The sequence below is a fragment of the Scomber japonicus genome, chromosome 5 (assembly GCF_027409825.1).
Source record: "Scomber japonicus isolate fScoJap1 chromosome 5, fScoJap1.pri, whole genome shotgun sequence".
Classification (NCBI taxonomy): domain Eukaryota; kingdom Metazoa; phylum Chordata; class Actinopteri; order Scombriformes; family Scombridae; genus Scomber; species Scomber japonicus.
In genome coordinates, this window is record NC_070582.1 from 4,640,520 (window position 1) to 4,661,258 (window position 20,739).

General features: G+C 44.3%; 2 protein-coding genes across 2 annotated transcripts in view; both read right to left on the minus strand.

Annotated features, from left to right (window-relative positions):
* The window catches only part of LOC128358610 (40S ribosomal protein S17), a 554,334-nt gene that overhangs the window by 470,951 nt on the left and 62,644 nt on the right, over window positions 1-20,739 (minus strand). The window lies entirely within an intron of this gene.
* The window catches only part of glsl (glutaminase like), a 22,355-nt gene continuing 2,786 nt past the window's right edge, over window positions 1,171-20,739 (minus strand). Inside the window, 21 exon segments of the mRNA XM_053319443.1 lie at window positions 1,171-1,249; window positions 2,488-2,628; window positions 3,492-3,553; window positions 3,630-3,722; window positions 5,109-5,240; window positions 6,160-6,336; window positions 7,350-7,400; window positions 8,639-8,696; window positions 9,184-9,242; window positions 9,344-9,388; window positions 9,469-9,527; window positions 10,235-10,331; window positions 10,333-10,398; window positions 11,017-11,057; window positions 11,060-11,093; window positions 13,838-13,967; window positions 14,795-14,907; window positions 15,669-15,735; window positions 15,828-15,960; window positions 16,188-16,284; window positions 16,547-16,596. Coding sequence (XP_053175418.1) covers window positions 1,171-1,249; window positions 2,488-2,628; window positions 3,492-3,553; window positions 3,630-3,722; window positions 5,109-5,240; window positions 6,160-6,336; window positions 7,350-7,400; window positions 8,639-8,696; window positions 9,184-9,242; window positions 9,344-9,388; window positions 9,469-9,527; window positions 10,235-10,331; window positions 10,333-10,398; window positions 11,017-11,057; window positions 11,060-11,093; window positions 13,838-13,967; window positions 14,795-14,907; window positions 15,669-15,735; window positions 15,828-15,960; window positions 16,188-16,284; window positions 16,547-16,596 — 1,784 coding nt within the window.

Here is a 20,739-nt window from a genome sequence, read left to right on the forward strand (position 1 = left end):
TTCCCTCCTTTCCTCCCTTCCTTCCTTCCTTCTTTCCTCCCTTCCTTCCTTCCTTCCTTCCTTCCGGCTGTCCTTCCTCCCTTCTTTCCTTCCTTCTTTCCTCTGTCCTTCTCTCCTTCCTTCCTTGCCTTCCCCCCTTCCTTCTTTCCTCTGTCCTTCCTCCTTTCTTCCTCCCTTTCTTGTCTTCCTTTCCATCCTCCCTTCATTCTTTCTTTCCTCCCCTCTTCCTTCTTTCCTCTGTCCTTTCTCCCTTCCTTCTTTCTTCCCTCCCTTCCTTCTCCCCCCCTTCCTCCTTTCCTCTGTCCTACCTCCCTCCCTCCTTTCCTTCCTTCTTCTCTCCTCCCTTCCTTTCTTCCCTCCTTCTCTTCCTTCCTTCCTCCGTTTTTTCTTTCTTTCCTACCCCCTTTCTTCTTTCCTCCCTCCCCCTCCTTTCCTTTCTCCCTTTCTTCTTTCTTCCCTCTCTCCTTCTCTTTCTTTCCTCCCCTCTCTTCCTTCCTTCCTCCCTTTTTTCTTTCTTTCCTCCGCCCTTTCTTCTTTCCTCCCTCCTCCTCCTTTCCTTCCTCCCTTCCTTCTTTCTTTCCTCCCTTCCTTCCTTCTTTCCTTACTCCATCCCCCTCCCTTCCTTTCTTCCTTCTCTCCTCCCTTCCTTTCTTCCTTCTCTCCTTCCTTCCTCCCTCCTTTCCTCCCTCCCTTGACTCGAGGACAACAGGAGGGTGAAGCTTTTTGAACTTGTTGCTGCTTATTTCCACATCCAGTCGTGTTTCCGTCCACCTGCTGAATATAAATCCAGTATTCACTCTCTTTCTGCTCTCTTTTTGCTCTCTATCAACTCCTGAGGGGAATATCTGGCTCGTGGTGTTGAGCAGATATTGTCCAGTGGGGTTTTTTTTTTTTTTTTTTTAGTTTTTTGGAGCAGCTACTTGCCTGTCAGCCAGAAATTAAACTATGAGAGCACAGAGTAAACTATAAAAGTAAACTTGCCGTTGGATAGCTAAACAATGAGCTGGAACTCACTACAAAGCTCTGTAAGAAAAGCAGCTCCCTGTCGGCTTTATCTGTACATGCTCCAGATTTAAGGTGGATTTTTTTTTTTGGCTATATAAAAAGGTCTCTGGATGGTCTGGGTAACCTAGTAAACCTGTTTGGAGCAGATCCCAGGTCAGATTATGCTCAGATGTTTCCCTGCAGAAGTTGGACTGCAGCTTCTTTGTTGTGTCTCCTGGCTTCCTGCAGAGGAGAGCTCCCCCACCTGGTGAGAGGACAGAACTACATCAAAGGGTGAAATTAAAAAAAAAAAAAAAAGGGCATTAACCCTTTATAGGACACTCATTGAAAGGAAGGGAGGAAGGAAGGGAGGATGGAAGGAAGGATGGAAGGAAGGAAGGGAAGGAAGGAGGGAGGAAGGAAAGGAAGGAAGGACGGAGCAAAGAAGGAAGGAAGGAAGGTAGGGGTGAGGAAAGAAAGAGAGAAGGAGGGAGGGAGGAAGGGAAGAAAAAAGGAAGGAAGGAAGGAAGAAGAAAGGGAGGAGAGAAGGAGGGAGGGAGGAAGAACAGATGGAAGTAAAGAAAGGAAGGAAGGAAGGAAGGACGGAGGAAGGAAAGAAGGAAGGGAGGAGAGAAGAATGGAGGGAGGAAGGAAAGAAGGAAGGAAGGAAAGGAAGGAAGGAAGGACGGAGGAAGGAAAGAAGGAATGGAGGAGAGAAGGATGGAGGGAGGAAGGACAGATGGAAGGAAGGAAAGGAAGGAAGGACGGAGGAAATAAGGAATGAGGGAGGGAGAAAGGAAAAGAGGAAGGGAAGAAAGAAGGCAGGGAGGAAGGAAAGGAAGGAAGGAAAGAAGGAAGGAAGGATGGAAGGATATTTTGGGATATTTACAGAAGTTACTAAATATAATTATTTGCCCAATAAAGGGTTAAAGGCAAATTATACACACTTATATAAAGCAATTTTAGGAAAAAGAGATAAGGATGGGGATATTTAAGGAGTTCTGGATGCAAAAACCTTTTAGTAAGAACCTGATTTATTTTTTTATAACACCTAAGAGGAAATGTAAATTAATTCATAAGTCCATACATGGACAACGAAGGAAGGGAGGAAGGAAGGAAGGAAAGGAGGAAGGAAGGGAGGAAAGGAAAGAAAAGGAAAGAAGGAAGGGAGGAAGGAAATACACTGAACTTATCTTCACAGTACGAGCACTAAATCAGGTTTTTTTTTTTTTTAGTGTATTTTTTCGGGCTTTTTTGCCTTTAATGTACAGGACAGTGGAGATAGACAGGAAACAGTCAGAGAGAGGGGGAATGACACGCAGGATAAGACCGCTCGGTTCGGGATTCGAACCGGGGTCACCTGCAACGAGGACTATAGCCTCAACACATGGGGCGGGTGCTACCCACTGAGCTAAGCTCAACCCCCTAAATCAGGTTTTTAAGGGTTAACTTCAGACTAAAGTGACTTGATACTCGATCCTTCCTTCACACTCTGAGTCTCACCTGTCCTTCAGGGCGGGGTTCGCTCCACTGTTCTCCAGCAGGAAGCGGATGACCTCTGTGTGACCTTCGGCGGCCGCTACGTGCAGAGCCGACCTGCCGTCGTAGTCGACAGCGTTTACATCCACTCCAGACAGGAAGTACCTGCAGAGGAGGACAGGAAATGACACGCTGCTTACAAACCTCACATACCTCATACAATATGCTGTGTAACATAAACTACACCTTCCTTCTGTCCTTCTTTCCTCCCTCCCTTCTCCCTTTCTACCGTCTTTCTTTCCTCCCCTTCCTTCTGTCCTTCTTTCCTCCCTCCCTCCTACCTCCCTTCCATCCTTCTTTCCTTCCCTTCCTTCTGTCCTTCTTTCCTCCCTCCCTCCTACCTCCCTTCCATCCTTCTTTCCTTCCCTTCCTTCTGTCCTTCTTTCCTCCCTCCCTCCTACCTCCCTTCCATCCTTCTTTCCTTCCCTTCCTTCTGTCCTTCTTTCCTCCCTCCCTCCTACCTCCCTTCCATCCTTCTTTCCTTCCCTTCCTTCTGTCCTTCTTTCCTCCCTCCCTCCTACCTCCCTTCCATCCTTCTTTCCTTCCCTTCTTTCTGTCCTTCCTCCCTCCTACCTCCCTTCCATCCTTCTTTCCTTCCCTTCCTTCTGTCCTTCTTTCCTCCCTCCTCCCTCCCTTCTGTCCTTCCCTGCTTCCTTCCTTCCGTCCTTCTTTCCTCTCTCCCTCCTACCTCCCTTCCATCCTTCTTTCCTTCCCTTCCTTCTGTCCTTCTTTCCTCCCTCCTCCCTCCCTTCTGTCCTTCCCTCCTTCCTTCCTTCTGTCCTTCTTTCCTTCCCTTCCTTCTGTCCTTCTTTCCTCCCTCCCTCCTCCCTTCCTTCCATCCTTCTTTCCTCCCTCCTTCCTTCCTTAAAAATCAACCTATAAACAGCATTTATTCTACTGTCCTAAATCTGTATAAATGTGTTTATGTAATAATGCTGTAATATTAAGATCTGACGTGATGATGTCACCTCCTCAGGGATTGGACGTCTCCTTTAAAAGCAGCCAGCAGGACGTTCATGATCTGGTATCCCTGCAGAGGAGACGAGGCTTTTTAAATACTGATCAGCTGGTCTGGGATCAGAATAAAGAAGCTACGAAGAACTGACCTCAGATTCAGCTTTCCACTGTCGGTAGGCCAGAACCTGTCTGAACGGAGTCCTGATGTCAAAACTGTGCAGCTGGAAGGTCGAGATCAGCTCCTGCAAACACAAAATACATGATTACAGAAAGTTAAATAGAGCATCCTGTCAAACTTTATTTATATATATATAACTTTATTTATACAGCACCTTACATACAGACTAGTGTAATTCAAACAATCAAACTTTATTTATACAGCACCTTACATACAGACTAGTGTAACTCAAAGTGCTTTACAGATATTTGATTGACAGGCTCAGTTGGTTTTCATCAGTTTGTCTGAGTTTTTGTGTTTTATTCTGTCCTTACTTCCATCTGTGCTCACTTTTTCTTTTATCGTCTGGTTTGGTAGAATTTGCCTCTGGGATAAAAACTAAATGGGCTGTTAGGACCAGGTGGGGAGTTCTGGTCCTCTGAAATGAGGCCAACGCAGAAGTAACTTAGAGCTGCATTCTATCAAAAGGCCACCAGGGGGCGACCGTCTCTATACAAGTCAATGGAGAATTCACCAACTTCTCACTTGATTTCTAACCTCAGTAAACGTTTTCAAAATGTGTTTATGGTCTCAATCGCTAGTTTAAAGCCTTCTTCAATGCAGTATGATGTTCATTTGGGACATTTTGGCCTCCCTGATTTAATATGTGACGATAAAGCAGGGTATGCATTAGGGCGTGGCTACGTCCTGATTGACAGGTTGATTGACCAATGTTCTCGAGATCCAGCCCTCGCAACCATAGCAACCTCCCCGCTCTGCCGTTGGCTCCGCCCATGGCTCCGTCTCATGCCCATATAAGTAGAATCCGTGTTTTCATTTTTCCCAGCATGCACCTGAAATTTTCAAGATGGCGCTGCCTAGATTCGATACTATTGGCTTCCGAGCAGCAGTCCACAAACCAATGGGTGACGTCACGGATGTTACGTCCATTTCTTTTATACAGTCTATGATTATGACCCGATAAGGCCTAGGAGAGAGGGAAGTAACGAGCCTGCCACACTGCTGCCCATCAGAGGGCAACATCACATCATCGTCCTCAGATTTTACACGGGGGGTAATTGTGATAATCTCAGGACCAGAAACTCCTTTTGTCTCCAGAGCGATAACCCTGCTAAATTTACACAAGATTGATTCACAGTCTTAAATTCTCTTCTCAGTGGTTTTAATTCAGCCAGACTTGATTGTTGCTTGTGATTTGTCTGTCTTGTTTTTTACATGTGATTATGTTTTGATGTTTTGATGTTTTTTAACCTGTCTGCAAGTGAAGTTTCCCTTAGGTGACAATCAAAGCAACTGAACTGAACTGGTCTATCTCTGTATCTGACAATCTTTATCTTACTTTATATTTTTATTGTATTGTATTTAGTTTTCTCTCTACACCCTGCTGGCTGGTGCAGGGTTCGGGTTCGGGTTAGACCTGACAGGGTTTGGGTTCGGGTTTGGGTTAGACCTGACAGAAGTGGACGGCTCTCCATGGATTCCCGCAGGCGTCTAACTCCGGAGAGAACGCCATCAAACCCAAAACACCGGGGACGACCGCCAGCAGGGAGCCGTGGCTGCTGGACACCGCTGGTACCGATGTCTGTGATTTAAAAAAAAACATAAAACAGGAAATTAATACATGAGTCTAACAGGTGCTCTTACTTAACCTGGGTCAAACTGACCCGTCTGTTTTCACTGTTCCTTCTTTCTTTCCTTCCTTCTGTCCTTCCCTCCTTCCTTCTGTCCTTCTTTCCTCCCTCCCTCCTCCCTCCCTTCCGTCCTTCTGTCCTTCTTTCCTCCCTCCCTCCTTCCTTCCTTCCATCCGTCCTTCCTTCCCTGCCTTCTGTCCTTCCTTCCTCCCTCATTTCCTTCCTTCCTTCCCTCCTTCCTTCTGTCCTTCTTTCCTTCCCTCCTCCCTCATTTCCGTCCTTCCTTCCTTTCCTTCTTCCCTGCCTCCTCCCTTCCTTCCATCCTTCTTTCCTTCCCTTCCTTCTGTCCTTCTTTCCTCCCTCCCTCCTACCTTCCTTCTATCCTTCTTTCCTTCCCTTCCTTCTGTCCTTCTTTCCTCCCTCCTTCCTCGCTTACTTCCATGTCCTTCTTTCCTCCCTCCCTCCTACCTTCCTTCTGTCCTTCTTTCCTTCCCTTCCTTCTGTCCTTCTTTCCTCCCTCCCTCCTACCTTCCTTCTATCCTTCTTTCCTTCCCTTCCTTCTGTCCTTCTTTCCTCCCTCCTTCCTCGCTTACTTCCATGTCCTTCTTTCCTCCCTCCCTTCTCCCTTCCTTCTGTCCTTCTTTCCTCCCTCCCTCCTACCTTCCTTCTGTCCTTCTTTCCTTCCCTTCCTTCTGTCCTTCTTTCCTCCCTCCCTAATCCCTTCCTTCCGTCCTTCTTTCCTTCTCTTCCTTCTGTCCTTCTTTCCTTCCTCCCACCTACCTTCCTTCCGTGTGATTGTAAATATTTCTGTCCATCAACAGAAAGCCTAAAAGCTGTATAATCAGCAGCAAGCGGGATGATGGAGCGGACCTTGTAGTGAAAGGTTGTGGAGTAATCCTTCATCCCTGCCACCTGCATCATTGACAGCATGCTCCGCGTCGTCCCCGGCGACAGCACCTGGTCACCTGACAGCGGGCAGAGGCCTCCGTTGGCTAACGACGCGGCCATGGCGGCTCCTGATTCACAGGTGACTTCTGTTGAGGAGCACTGGAGAGACAGTAGAGAGACACATGAGTAGAAATCCCTCCCTCCTACCTTCCTTCTTTCCTCTGTCCTTCCTTCCTTTCCTTCCTCCCTCCCTCCCTCCTTCTCTCTTTCTTTCCCTTCTCTCTCTTTCCTCCCTTCCTTCTTCCCTTCCTCTTTTCCTTTCTCCCTCCCTCCCCCCCTCCTACCTTCCTTCCTCTGTCCTTCCTTCCTCCCTTCCTTCCTCCCTCCCTCCTTCTCTCTTTCTTTACTTCCTCTCTCTTTCATCCCTTCCTTCTTCCCTTCCTCTTTTCCTTTCTCCCTCCCTCCCTAGTAGTAAAAATGGAAAATATTATCTAAGTTTAAAGATTCATAGAAAGATTCATAAAAGACTGATGCTGCAAGGAGGGAAGGAAGGAAGGAAGGAAGGAAGGCAGGAAGGGAGGAAGGAGGGATGGAGGAAAAGAGGAAGGAAGTAAGGAGAGAAGGAAGGGAGGAAGTAAGGAGAGAAGGAAGGGAGGAAGGAAGGGAGGAAGACAAGAAGGGAGGATGGAAGGAAAGGAAGGAAGAAAAGAAGGAAGGAAGGAAGGAAGGAAGGAAGGAAGGAAGGAAAGGAAGGAAGGAAGACAAGAACGGAGGAAGGAAGAAAGGAAGGAAGGAAGGAAGTGAGGAAAGCAGTATGGAAGGAGGGAAAGAATGAAGGAAAAATTAAAGAAAGGGAGGAAGGAAGGAAGGAAAGAAGGACAGAGGAAAGAAGGAAGGAAGGAAGGAAAGAAAGACAGGAGGGTTAACCACATTTCCTCTTTTCCCTCTAAGTGTTGTGTCTCCATGCAGATGTTGATTTTTAAACATCTGTTGTGTCATGTTCGAACCAAGATGGCCGACGCTGCACAGACTGACCCCTGACTCAGATCCAAGAACACCTGTCTTGGTAGTTATTGGTGCTTTAAACTATTTTTATGAGTCAGTAGTCATGGCAACAAGCTGCAGCAGTGCGTGCATGTCTTTACCTGCTGGGATGTAGAGGTGAGTCTTACCTGCAGCATCAGATCCAGAGCAGCGTTGATGTCCGCCTTCTCTGGAAAACACTAGAATATAAAAGAGTTTGGTTAAAAAGAGGAGACGAAGAGGAGAGCGAGAATTTAAACATTTAACCTTCCTGTCGTCCTCCCGGGTCAAATTGACCCCGTCTGTTTTGACTGTTCCTTCTTTCCTTCCTTCCTTCCTTCCTTTCTTTCCTTCTGTCCTTCTTTCCTTCCCTCCTTCCTTCCTTCCTTTCCTTCTGTCCTTCTTTCCTTCCTCCCTTCTGTCCTTCCCTCCTCCCTTCCTTACTTTCCTTCTTCCCTTCTGTCCTTCTTTTCTCCCTCCCTCCTACCTTCCTTCTTTCTGTCATTCTTTCCTTCCTTCCTTCCTTCCTCCCTCCCTCCCTCACTCCTACCTTCCTTCTTTCCTTCCTTCCGTCCTTCTTTCCTTACTTTCCTTCTTCCCTTCCTTCTGTCCTTCTTTCCTTCCTCTCTCCTGTCCTTCTTTTCTCCCTCCCTCCTACCTTCCTTCCTTCTGTCATTCTTTCCTCCCTCCCTCCCTCCTACCTTCCTTCCTTCTGTCATTCTTTCCTCCCTCCCTCCCTCCCTCCCTCCCTCTTACCTTCCTTCTTTCTTTCTTTCCTTCCTTCCTTCCTTCTGTCCTTCTTTCCTTCTTCCCTTCCTTCTGTCCTTCTTTCCTCCCTCCCACCTTCCTTCTTTCTTTCTTTCCTTCCTTCCGTCCTTCTTTCCTCCTTCCCTCCCTTCCTCCCTCCTTACCTCCCTCCCTCCCTTCCTCCCTCCTTTCCTTACTTTCCTTCTTCCCTTCCTTCTGTCCTTCTTTCCTTCCTCTCTCCTGTCCTTCTTTTCTCCCTCCCTCCTACCTTCCCTTCCTTCTGTCATTCTTTCCTCCCTCCCTCCCTCCTACCTTCCTTCCTTCTGTCATTCTTTCCTCCCTCCCTCCCTCCCTCCCTCCTACCTTCCTTCTTTCCTTCCTTCCTTCCTTCCGTCCTTCTTTCCTTCTTCCCTTCCTTCTGTCCTTCTTTCCTCCCTCCCACCTTCCTTCTTTCTTTCCTTCCTTCCGTCCTTCTTTCCTCCTTCCCTCCCTTCCTCCCTCCCTCCTCCCTCCCTCCCTCCCTTCTTTCTTTCCTTCCTTCCTTCCTTCCTTCCTTCCGTCCTTCTTTCCTTCTTCCCTTCCTTCTGTCCTTCTTTCCTCCCTCCTTCCTTCCTTCCTTCCTTCCTTCCTCCTTTCCTTCCTTCCTTCATTCCTTGACTTGAGGACACCAGGAGGGTTAAAGCATCTTTACCTTCTTCTCCTGCAGGTAGAAAGACAGAGCGTGGAGCCGGACGCTGGCCTTCCTGCTGCTCTGATAACTGAAAATCACACACACACAATAAAAACATCCTTTCTGATTATTAATTCTCTTTTTTATGTCTATTTGATTATTTTTGCACAGTGGAGGACTTTCTATCGGCCTCTTCCTCCTTCCCTGCTAAAGTTCAAACTGTCAAATCCTGTATGCCACTACATAATTAAATATTACATCTCTTACCAGTATATATATACATATATATATATATGTATATATATATATATATGTATATATATATATACATATATATATACATATATATATACATATACATAAGAGCATATACATATATATATATATATACATATATATATATGTATATATATATATATATGTATATATATATATATATGTATATATATATATATATATATATATATATATGCTCTTATGTATATGTATATATATATACATATACATAAGAGCATTACTACTCTACACATGATTACTCTTCTATCTCACAACTGCAGTATTCGTACCTGGTGCAGTTTAAGTTGGCGTGCTCCTTGTTGCAGAGTCTCCGGATGACGTTCAACACCTGCGGCAACAAACAAACCAAACAAAAACTTCATCCTGTCTGTCTGCAGGAGGGAAGAGGTTTGTAGTTTCTACCCATCGTCATCGGTCTGCGTCACTTACCGAGTCATACTTCTCCTCTTCCTCTGCACACAGCCTCCCCGCCAGCTGCAGATACACAACACACAGCATCACAGGAAATGACATCACTGTGCTGAACAGGTGGGAAGGACGGAGGAGTGAGTTACCTGCAATAAAGACGTGGTGACGACGGCTCCTGTCTCAGTGAGCGGGCTGTGAGGAATTCCTGCAAACGGAGAGAGATCAAAGAAAGAAAGGTCAGAGGTCAAGAGGTAGCAGGTACATGCACGAGCAGTTTTGGACATTTTTGCATGTAGGAATGATGGAAGGGAGGAAGGAAGGAAGGAAGGAAAGAAGCAATGAAGAAGGGAGGAAGGAAGGAAGAGGAAGGGAGGAAGGAAAGGAGGGATGAAAGAAGGAAGAAAGGAAGGAAGCAAGGAAAGGAGGGAGGGAGGGAGGAAGGAGGAAGAAGGAAAGGAATGAAGACAGAGGAAAGAAGGAAGGGAGGTAGGAGGGAGGGAGGGAGGAAGGAAAAGAGGAAGGGAAGAAGGAAGGGAGGAAAGAGAGAGGAAGGAAAGAAAGAGAGAAGGAGGGAGGGAGGGTGAAAGCAAAAGAGGAAGGGAAGAAGGAAGGGAGGAAAGAGAGAGGAAGGAAAGAAAGAGAGAAGGAGGGAGGGAGGAAGGAAGGGATGAAGGAAAGGAAGGAAGGACAAAGGAAAGAAGGAAGAAAGGAGGGAGGGAGGGAGGGAGAAATGAAAAGAGGAAGGAAAGAAAGAGAGAAGGAGGGAGGGAGGAAGGAAGGGACGAAGAAAAGGAAGAGAGAAGGAGGAAGGGAGGAAGGAAGGTAGGAGGGAGGAGGGAGGTGAGGGAGGGAGAAAGGGCCCATTGACTGCAGGTTTTATGGTGTTTTTATAAAGAGAGGCTGCTCCTGGACCTGTTTTAGTGAGTGTGAACGGAGAGTCGTGTCTGGAGTATTCCTCCACGCCGACGTATCTGTGGACGAGGTCGGAGCTCAGCAGGTCCACCGCCACAACCGTACACCAGCGGCCATGACACCTCGCCCAGAACCAGAGAGCCGGCCCAGTCGCCAGAGACAGTCTGACGGAAAGACGGAGAGTTGTTATATTATTATTATTATTTTTATATCTAAATAAAAAAGTTGTGAATGCTTGTTTCTATCAATTGTTGAGGAAGGAAGGAAGGAAGGAAGGAAGGAAGGAAGGAAGGAAGGAAGGGGGGTGGAGGAAGGAAAGAAGGAAGGGAGGAAAGAGAAAAGGAGGGAGGGGGAAGGACAGACGGAAGGAAGGAAGGAAGGAAAGAAGCAAGGGAGGAAAGAGAGGTGGAGGGAGGGGGGGAAGGACAGACGGAAGGAAGGAAGGAAGGGAGGAAAGAGAAAAGGAGGGAGGGGGGAAGGACAGATGGAAGGAAGGGAGGAAGGAAGGGGGATGGAGGAAGGAAAGAAGGAAGGAAGGAAGGAAGGAAGAAAGGGGGGTGGGAGGAAGGAAAGAAGGAAGGGAGGAAAGAGAGAAGGGGGAGGGGGGAAGGAAGGAAGGAAGGAAGGAAGGAGGGAGGGGGAAGGACAGACGGAAGGAAGAAAGGGGGGTGGAGGAAGGAAAGAAGGAAGGAAGGAAAGAAGGAAGGGAGGAAAGAGAGAAGGAGGGAGGGGGAAGGACAGACGGAAGGAAGGAAGGAAGGAAGGAAGGAGGGAGGAAAGACATAGATGTACCTCTGCCCGTCCACTGTGCAGATCGAGACGCCCATTTAGTGCTGTCCATGCTCTCCTTCTCCTTCTCCTGAATGGACAAACATACCACAGTGAAAAGGTCATTATAGCGAGTTCATCCTCTATATAAGACAAGGTTTTATTCACTGGCAGCAACAAAAATTAAACTTAAAGATGGTTACTATAGTCAATAAAAACATTTAAATGAACCCATAAATAAAGTTTGGTGCCTTGATAAAAGAAGCCATTAAACAGAGATTAGGGTAGTTAGTAGTTGATGAGTTGAATGACGGAAGGGAGGAAGGGAAGAAGGAAGGAAGGAAGGAAGGAAAGAAGGAAGGGAGGGAGGAAGGAAGGGAAGAAGGAAAGGAAGGAAGAGAAGAAGGAAAGGAAGGAAGAGAAGAAGGAAGGGAGGAAAGAGAGAGGAAGGAAAGAAAGAGAGAAGGAAGAAGGGAGGAAGGAAGGGAAGAAGGAAAGGAAGAGAGAAGGAGGGAGGGAGGAAGGAAGGGAAGGAAGGTAGGAGGGAGAGAGGGAGGGAGGGAGGAAGGAGGGAGGGAGGAGAAAGGAAAAGTGGAAGGGAAGAAGGGAGAAAAGAGGGAGGAAGGAAAGAAAGAGAGAAGGAGGGAGGGAAGAGAGAAGGAAGGAAGGGAGGAAGGAAGGGAAGGAAGGTAGGAGGTGCTTCAACAAACTCTCTTGAAGGCAAGGCAAGGCAAGGCAGTTTTATTTATATAGCGCATTTCATACACAATGGCAATTCAATGTGCTTTACATAAAACAGAAAAACATAATTCGAGAAACTTAAAACATACAATTAAACCCCCCCACCCACCCCCCCCATAATAAAAACAAAGTACAGAAAAATAGAAAGACATAAATAAAATGATTGCAGCATAAAATAATAAATTAGCTTTAAAATCATTAAAAGGACAAGAGTGCAAATGAAAGATTAAAATGTAAAGTGCTTTAAAAGAGCTCAATCGTAAGCACAGGAGAAGAGAAATGTTTTTAACCTGGATTTAAAAATGTTCACTGTTGGGGCTGATTTCAGTTCTGCTGGTAGTTTGTTCCAGTTGTGTGCAGCATAACAGCTAAAAGCTGCTTCACCATGTTTAGTTTGAACTCTGGGCTCAACTATCTGACCTGAGTCAGTAGATCTCAGAGCTCTACTGGGTTTATATTCTACTAACATGACATTCATGTATTCTGGACCTAAACCATTCAGTGATTTGTAGACCAGTAGCAGAACTTTAAAATCTATTCTATAGCTGACTGGGAGCCAGTGTAAAGACTTTAGAACTGGAGTAATGTGCTCTGATCTCTTTGTTCTGGTTAAAACTCGAGCTGCAGCGTTCTGAATGAGCTGCAGCTGTTTAATGCTTTTTTGTGGGAGTCCAGTCAGAAGACTGTTACAGTAGTCGAGTCTACTTGAGATGAAAGCATGAATCAACTTCTCCTGGTCTGTTTGAGACATAAAACCCTTCACTCTGGATATGTTCTTAAGCTGATAGAAGGCTGTTTTGGTGATTGATTTGATGTGACTGCTGAAAGTCAGATCTGAGTCTATCAGCACGCCAAGGTTTCGGACTTGGTCCGTAGTTTTTAGAGAGAGTGACTCCAGATGTTTACTGACAGCAATCCTCTTCTCTTTATTGCCAAAAACAATGACCTCAGTTTTGTCCTGATTTAATTGAAGGAAATTTTGGTTCATCCAATTTGTTACTTGCTCTAAACAGTGACACAATGACTGTATTGGACTGTAGTCATCTGGGGACAGTGCTAGGTATATCTGTTGTGTCATCTGCATAACTGTGATAGTCTACATTACAGTTCTGCAGAATTTGACCAAGGGCAGCATATATAGACTGAACAGTAGGGGTCCAAGAACTGACCCCTGAGGAACTCCACATGTCATAGCCACTCGATCAGATTCATAACTTCCAATGGTCACAAAATAACTCCGCTCTTCCAAGTAGGACCTGAACCAGTCTAGGACTGTTCCGCTGAGTCCTGCCCAAGTTTCCAACCTGTTCAACAGTATACTGTGATCCACAGTGTCAAATGCAGCACTGAGATCCAACAGGACCAGAACTGACACCTTGCCTGAGTCAGTGTTCAACCTTATGTCATTTAACACTCTAATAAGAGCTGTTTCTGTACTGTGGTTAGGTCGGAAACCTGATTGAAATTTGTCAAAAAGGCCACTGGAGTTCAAGAAATTACTGAGTTGATTAAAAACCACTTTCTCAACGATCTTGGCTATAAAAGGAAGATTTGAGATAGGTCTGTAGTTGGTTAACATGGAAGCATCCAGCGTTCTCTTTTTAAGAGTGGCTTAATGGCAGCTACTTTTAGGAGTTTAGGAAACACACCTGATTTAAGTGAGCTATTTATTACTTGTCGCAAATCTGTTTGGACAGAGTTCACAATAGTTTTAAAGAAATCTGATGGCATTGTGTCAAGACAGCATGTTGATGGTTTTAGATGCTGCACTGTTTCCTCTATGGTTTTTTGGTCAACTGTTTTAAATTCTGACATTGCAGTTGAGTAATTCCTGGGAGGTCTGAGGGATTGCATCATTTTATTGTTTTGTTGATTTGTGTTGATATTTAGCCTTATGGACTGGATTTTTTCACTGAAAAAGCAAGCAAGTGAGGAGATTAGGGTAGTTAGTAGTTAGAGTGTCTTGCTAATTTCTGTCTTTGCTTTTTAATTTGACATTTCTACCAAAAACCTCGATGGCCAAAAACCTCCAGTCTAACTTTTGGGTTTGGGGACTGATCCCATAATGCACCAGGACTGTGAGTTAGAACTGACCTGGACAGACGACAGCTGACGACACCTCGAAAACAACTTCTGTGTCTCTTCAGTAAAAGTGGAAAAATCTGGGATGACGAATCGACCCTGCAGAGCTTTCAGGATGAGGGAGACGAACCCGGTGATGCACCTGAGGTAGAAAAAACAGATCAGAGTCAAAACTAAAGTCAAATGATCCAATATTTCACTAACAGTCAAAGATTAGAGAAAAAGTCCACAATGTACTTTGAACATACTTTTATTTTGAAACTTTAAATACATGTTGCTGCTTGTACTTTTACTTAACCCTCCTGTTGTCCTCGAGTCAAGGAAGGAAGGAAGAAAAGGAGGGAGGAAGGAAGGAGGGAGGAAGGAAGGAAAGGAGGGAGGGAGAAAGGAGAAGAGGAAGGGAGGAAGGAGGGTTCCTTCCGTCTGTCCTTCTGCCCTCCCGTCTTCTCTTTCTTTATTTCCTCTCTCTTTCTTCCCCTCCTCCTTTCCTTCCTCCATCCCCCTTTCTTCCTTCCTTCCTTCTTTCCTCTTTTCCTTCCCCCCTCTCCCTCCCTCCTACCTTCCTTCTTTCTTCTGTCCTTCCTTCCTTCCTTTACTCCTCCCTACCTCCCTCCTTTCCTTCCTTCCTTCTTCCTTCCTTCCTTCCTTCCTTCCTCTTTTCCTTTCTCCCTCTCTCCCTCCCTCCGTCCTCCCTCCTTTCCTTCCTTCTTTCTTCCTTCCTTCCTTCCTTCCTCTTTTCCTTTCTCCCTCTCTCCCTCCCTCCGTCCTCCCTCCTTTCTTCCTTCCTTCCTTCCTTCCTCTTTTCCTTTCTCCCTCTCTCCCTCCCTCCGTCCTCCCTCCTTTCCTTCCTTCTTTCTTCCTTCCTTCTTCCTCCCTTCCTTCCTTGACTTGAGGACAACAGGAGGGTTAATGATTTGTTTAACCTGAATAACAGAAGCAGACAGTGAGCGGCTCAGTAACAGTAAGAACCTGTGAAAGGTGTTCCTGTCCACCGTTCCCTCAGCGTCCTGCAGCTTCCTCAGGTGGAAGAAACACTCTCTGAGCCGAGGGTCCGATCTGTGCAGGCCGGAGCTCCAGATGGCCTGAAAGAGGAAACAAACCACTGTTCCTAAAATCACAAACAAACTCCAAAAATCACATATAAATAGTACAAATAATAACCCACCAGAATACTTTTTTTGTCTTCATATTAAAGAAATGTATTGTACACTGCAGCTTTCAGTAATTCTTCATTTTTCCCCTTTTTCCAACATTTCATTGCAGCTTTATGAAGCATTCAGGAAGGAAGGGAGGAAGAAGGAAGGAAGGAAGGAAGGAAGGAAGGAAGGAAGAAGGAAGGAAAGGATGGAGGAAGGGAGAAGGAAGGAAAAGAGGGATGAAGGAATGAAAGGAAGGGAGGAGGGAGGGAGGAAGAGGAGAGGAGAGGAGAGAGGAGGAGAGGAGAGGAGAGGAGAAGAGAGGAGAGGAGAGGAGGAGAGGAGAGGAGAGGAGAGGAGAGGAGAGGAGAGGAGAGGAGAGGAGAGAGGAGGAGAGGAGAGGAGAAGAGAGGAGAGAGGAGGAGAGGAGGAGAGGAGAGGAGAGGAGAGGAGAGGAGAGAGGAGGAGAGAAGAGGAGAAGAGAGGAGAGAGGAGGAGAGGAGAGGAGAAGAGAGGAGAGGAGGAGAGGAGAGGAGAGGAGAGGAGAAGAGAGGAGAGGAGAGGAGAGAGGAGGAGAGGAGTGGAGAGGAGAGGAGAGGAGAGGAGAGGAGAGGAGAGGAGAGGAGAGGAGAGAGGAGGAGAGGAGAGGAGAGGAGGAGAAAGCAAAGAGTGACGTGTGAAGTGAGTTTATCTTTGTGTGAAAATACCTCAAAGAACTGGTTGACGTTAATTCTCCCGTCTGAGGCGAAGCTGTCAAACAGCACGTCAGCAGCCCTGAAACATCACAAGGAGTCCATCAGTCAGCACGCTGGGATCAGCTGATAGTAGAAGCTATATTAGAATAAAGGGTCAATCTGAGGACTTACGCCCTGCGTTTGGAGGGGCTCGGCTGGGAGGAGAACCAGGGCTGAGCGGAGGGGAAGCCTCTGTCCTCCGGCTGGACCACCGCCTGAGGGAGAGGAGACTTCAGGCAGCCGTTACTGACCGACACCGGAACCACTGAACACACAGGGACACTTTATTATCAGCTGCCAAATATATATATTATTATTATCTGATTATACAACTACAGTAACAAACTGCACTTTTTAATGTACATAGTGTGCAATATATCAGTGTTTCAGGTGTAGTATTACTTTAAGTTCCACTGCAGCGCCCTCCAGTGGCTGCTGCAGTGGAACAGCTCAGAAAGTTAATGTTTCCTGGACCTGAAGCTTGAATTGTACCTGCCGATCCAGGACTGACGAGACTGACGGGCTTCTGGATTCCAGTCTGGACCTGGACCTGGATCAGGCTCCTGGGAGCTGGACGAGGGGCCGTATCCTTGGAAACAACCGACACCAACAGTGTGTTATTGTTTTATGTTCACTCTCTGACTCTTCTCAGATGTTTGGAAAGACAGTGAAAAAGGCTTTTGTTCCTCTCTGACTCTGGGAGGGAGGTGGAGGTATGAAGCCCCCCCACCCACACACACACACACACACACACACACACACACACACATACCCAATAAACCTCTTTGATCTAGAAAAACAGACCTCACAACACAATATTGTGTGTGTGAGACATGTTGAGGCAGCTCTACCTGGTTCTCCGTTTTCCTCGGTTGACTCTCGTCTGTCATCCGTCCATCCTCTGCCAGAGGAAAGAAAAAATCTGTTGTTACTTTAATCAACACTGAATGTTTGAGTCACTGCCAACACTCATAATACTGCAGTACTTTTACTGTAATACTGCATACTACATCACTCATAATACTGCAGTACTTTTACTGTAATACTGCATACTACATCACTCATAATACTGCAGTACTTTTACTGTAATACTGCATACTACATCACTCATAATACTGCAGTACTTTTACTGTAATACTGCATACTACATCACTCATAATACTGCAGTACTTTTACTGTAATACTGCATACTACATCACTCATAATACTGCAGTACTTTTACTGTAATACTGCATACTACATCACTCATAATACTGCAGTACTTTTACTGTAATACTGCATACTACATCACTCATAATACTGCAGTACTTTTATTTAAGTTCATTACAGTTTTTCATGCAGGACTTTTACTTGCAATGGAGTATTTTTATATCTCATTTTCTTCAGTAAAGGACCTGAATAATTCTTCCACCACTGCTTTCATGCCTATGTTTAATGATGTGTTGTGTGGTGCCGTTATGAAGAAGCCGAGAACTAACTTTAAATCAACCCGCAACCAAAAGAACGCCAGTCAGACCAGTAAAACCAGTAAAACCAGTAAAACCAGTAAAACCAGCCAACAACCAAAACAAAAAGCCACAATCTGACCAAGGAGCAACAAATCTCTGCTGATGCATAACATTTAAAGTCAGGAAAGAAGTACGTTAGAGTTAGATTACATGTGGAAATCCAATATAAGATGATATATAATATGATTTCTAGATATTTGGGGGGTGTAAAGGAATGAACTATGGGTATCACTTTCTATTAATGGTTTATAAATACTTAACTAATGGTGAAAAGGTGAGTTATAAACTATTAATAAGAACAACTTTAGGGTTGACAGGTTGTGAGAAACTGGACAGCAACCAAAAATGGCCCAATATGTGATTGTCCTCTTAGTCTTATATGATAGTAAACCGAATATTTCTGGGGTAGGAAGGAAGGAAGGAAGAAGGAAGAAGGAAGGAAAGGAGGGAGGAAGGGAGAAGGAAGGCAAAGAGGGATGAAGGAAGGAAAGGAAGGTAGGAGGAAGGAAGGAAGAAGGAAGGATGGATGGATGGAGGAAAGAAGGGAGGAAGGAAAGAGGGAGGGAAGGAAGGAGGAAGGAAGGATGGAAGCGAAGGAGGAGGAAGGAAAGGAAGGGAGAAAGGAAGAAGGAAGGAAAGGAGGGAGGAAGGAAGGGAGGAAGGGAAGAAGGAAGGAAGGAAGGACGGAGGAAAAAAGAGGGATGAAGGAAGGAAAGGAAGGGAGGAAGGAAGAAGGAATGATGGATGGATGGAGGAAAGAAGGGAGGAAGGAAGGAGGGAGGGAGGAAGGAAGGAAGGAAAAGAGGGATGAAGGAAGGAAAGGAAGGGAGGCAGGAAGGACGGAGGAAAAAAGGGAGGAAGGAGGGAGGGAGGAAGGAAGGATGGAAGGGAGGGAGGAGGAAGGAAAGGAATGGAGTAGGGCGGAAGGAAGAAGGAAGGAAAGGAGGGAAGAAGGAAGGAAGGATGGATGGAAGGGAGGGAGGAGGAAAGAAGGATGGGGGAAAGAAGGGAGGAAGGAAGGAAGGAGGGAGGGAGGAAGGAAGGAAAGGAAGGAAGGAAGAAAGGATGGAGGAAAAAAGGAAGGAGGGAAGGAAGGAGGGAGGAAGGACAGAAGGTCAGGGAATCTGCCTGTTATTTCATCAATTAATTAATTAATGGTTTAGACTCTAAAAAGCCTCAAAACTGTGAAAAAGTCATATAACTGCCTGTTTTGTTCATTCATTATCAACCAGTCGGGCAAGAAACTGATCAATCTGGCAACACTGGGGACAACAGAACATATAATATAATATATATAATAAATAAAAAAATAATAATTGTTGTGACCGAAATGCAAAATATTTCATTATATAAATATAAAATCACTAACTGGCCACTTACAGCCGCCCAACGCTTGCTGCAGATTAAATATAATACAGTAAATATATAGACATAAAAATAGAAATAGTTGAAATAGCTGAGCGTCAGTGCAGAGCAGTGGTTTGTGTTTCTTCAGGGATTGTTTGCTGATGGTTAGTTTGGTTTTAACGGTAGAAAAATAGACTCGAGGTGGAGTCAGTGGAGAGTCAGTGGAGCGTCCCTGCAGCCAATCAGCAGCCTGCGTGATGATGACTGGGCAGGAATTTAATTTAGATACCAGCAGACTCCGCCCACTGGAGGATGCTGCACAGACCACTAATCACTGGGTGTTTTCACATACACACACACATACACATATACACACACACACACACATACACACATACACACACACACACACACACATACACACACACACATACACATACACACATACACACACATCAGACTGTGGTCATTTTTGGGGACATTACATAGACTTACATTCATTTCCTGGAGACTTTCCCTAACCGTAACCACTAGTTGCCTAACCTTAACCTAACCTTAACCTAACTTTAACCTAACTTTAACCTAACTTTAACCTAACCTTAACCTAACTTTAACCTAACTTTAACCTAACCCTAACCTAACTTTAACCTAACTTTAACCTAACTTTAACCTAACCCTAACCTAACTTTAACCTAACTTTAACCTAACTTTAACCTAACTTTAACGTAACCCTAACCTAACTTTAACCTAACTTTAACCTAACCTTAACCTAACTTTAACCTAACCTTAACCTAACTTTAACCTAACTTTAACCTAACTTTAACCTAACCCTAACCTAACTTTAACCTAACTTTAACCTAACCTTAACCTAACTTTAACCTAACCTTAACCTAACTTTAACCTAACTTTAATCTAACTTTAACCTAACCTTAACCTAACTTTAACCTAACCGTAACCTAACTTTAACCTAACTTTAACCTAACCGTAACCTAACTTTAACCTAACTTTAACCTAACTTTAACCTAACTTTAACCTAACCTTAACCTAACTTTAACCTAACTTTAACCTAACTTTAACCTAACCGTAACTTAACTTTAACCTAACTTTAACCTAACCGTAACTTAACTTTAACCTAACTTTAACCTAACTTTAATCTAACTTTAACCTAACCTTAACCTAACTTTAACCTAACTTTAACCTAACCTTAATCTAACCTTAACCTAACCTTAACCTAACTTTAACCTAACCTTAACCTAACTTTAACCTAACTTTAACCTAACCTTAACCTAACTTTAACCTAACTTTAACCTAACTTTAACCTAACCTTAACCTAACCTTAACCTAACCTTAACCTAACTTTAACCTAACTTTAACCTAACTTTAATCTAACCTTAACCTAACTTTAATCTAACCTTAACCTAACTTTAACCTAACTTTAACCTAACCTTAACCTAACTTTAACCTAACCTTAACCTAACTTTAACCTAACTTTAACCTAACCTTAACCCAACTTTAATCTAACTTTAACCTAACTTTAATCTAACTTTAACCTAACTTTAACCTAACCTTAACCCAACTTTAACCCAACCTTAACCCAACTTTAACCTAACTTTAACCTAACCTTAACCTAACTTTAACCTAACTTTAATCTAACTTTAACCTAACTTTAACCGAACTTTAACCGAACTTTAACCTAACTTTAACCTAACTTTAATCTAACTTTAACCTAACTTTAATCTAACTTTAACCTAACTTTAATCTAACTTTAATCTAACTTTAATCTAACTTTAACCTAACCTTAACCTAACTTTAACCTAACTTTAATCTAACTTTAACCTAACTTTAACCTAACTTTAATCTAACTTTAACCTAACTTTAATCTAACTTTAATCTAACTTTAACCTAACTTTAATCTAACTTTAACCTAACTTTAATCTAACTTTAATCTAACTTTAACCTAACTTTAACCTAACTTTAATCTAACTTTAATCTAACTTTAATCTAACTTTAACCTAACTTTAACCTAACTTTAATCTAACTTTAATCTAACTTTAACCTAACTTTAACCTAACCTTAACCCAACTTTAACCCAACTTTAACCTAACTTTAACCTAACTTTAACCTAACCTTAACCTAACTTTAACCTAACTTTAATCTAACTTTAATCTAACTTTAACCGAACTTTAACC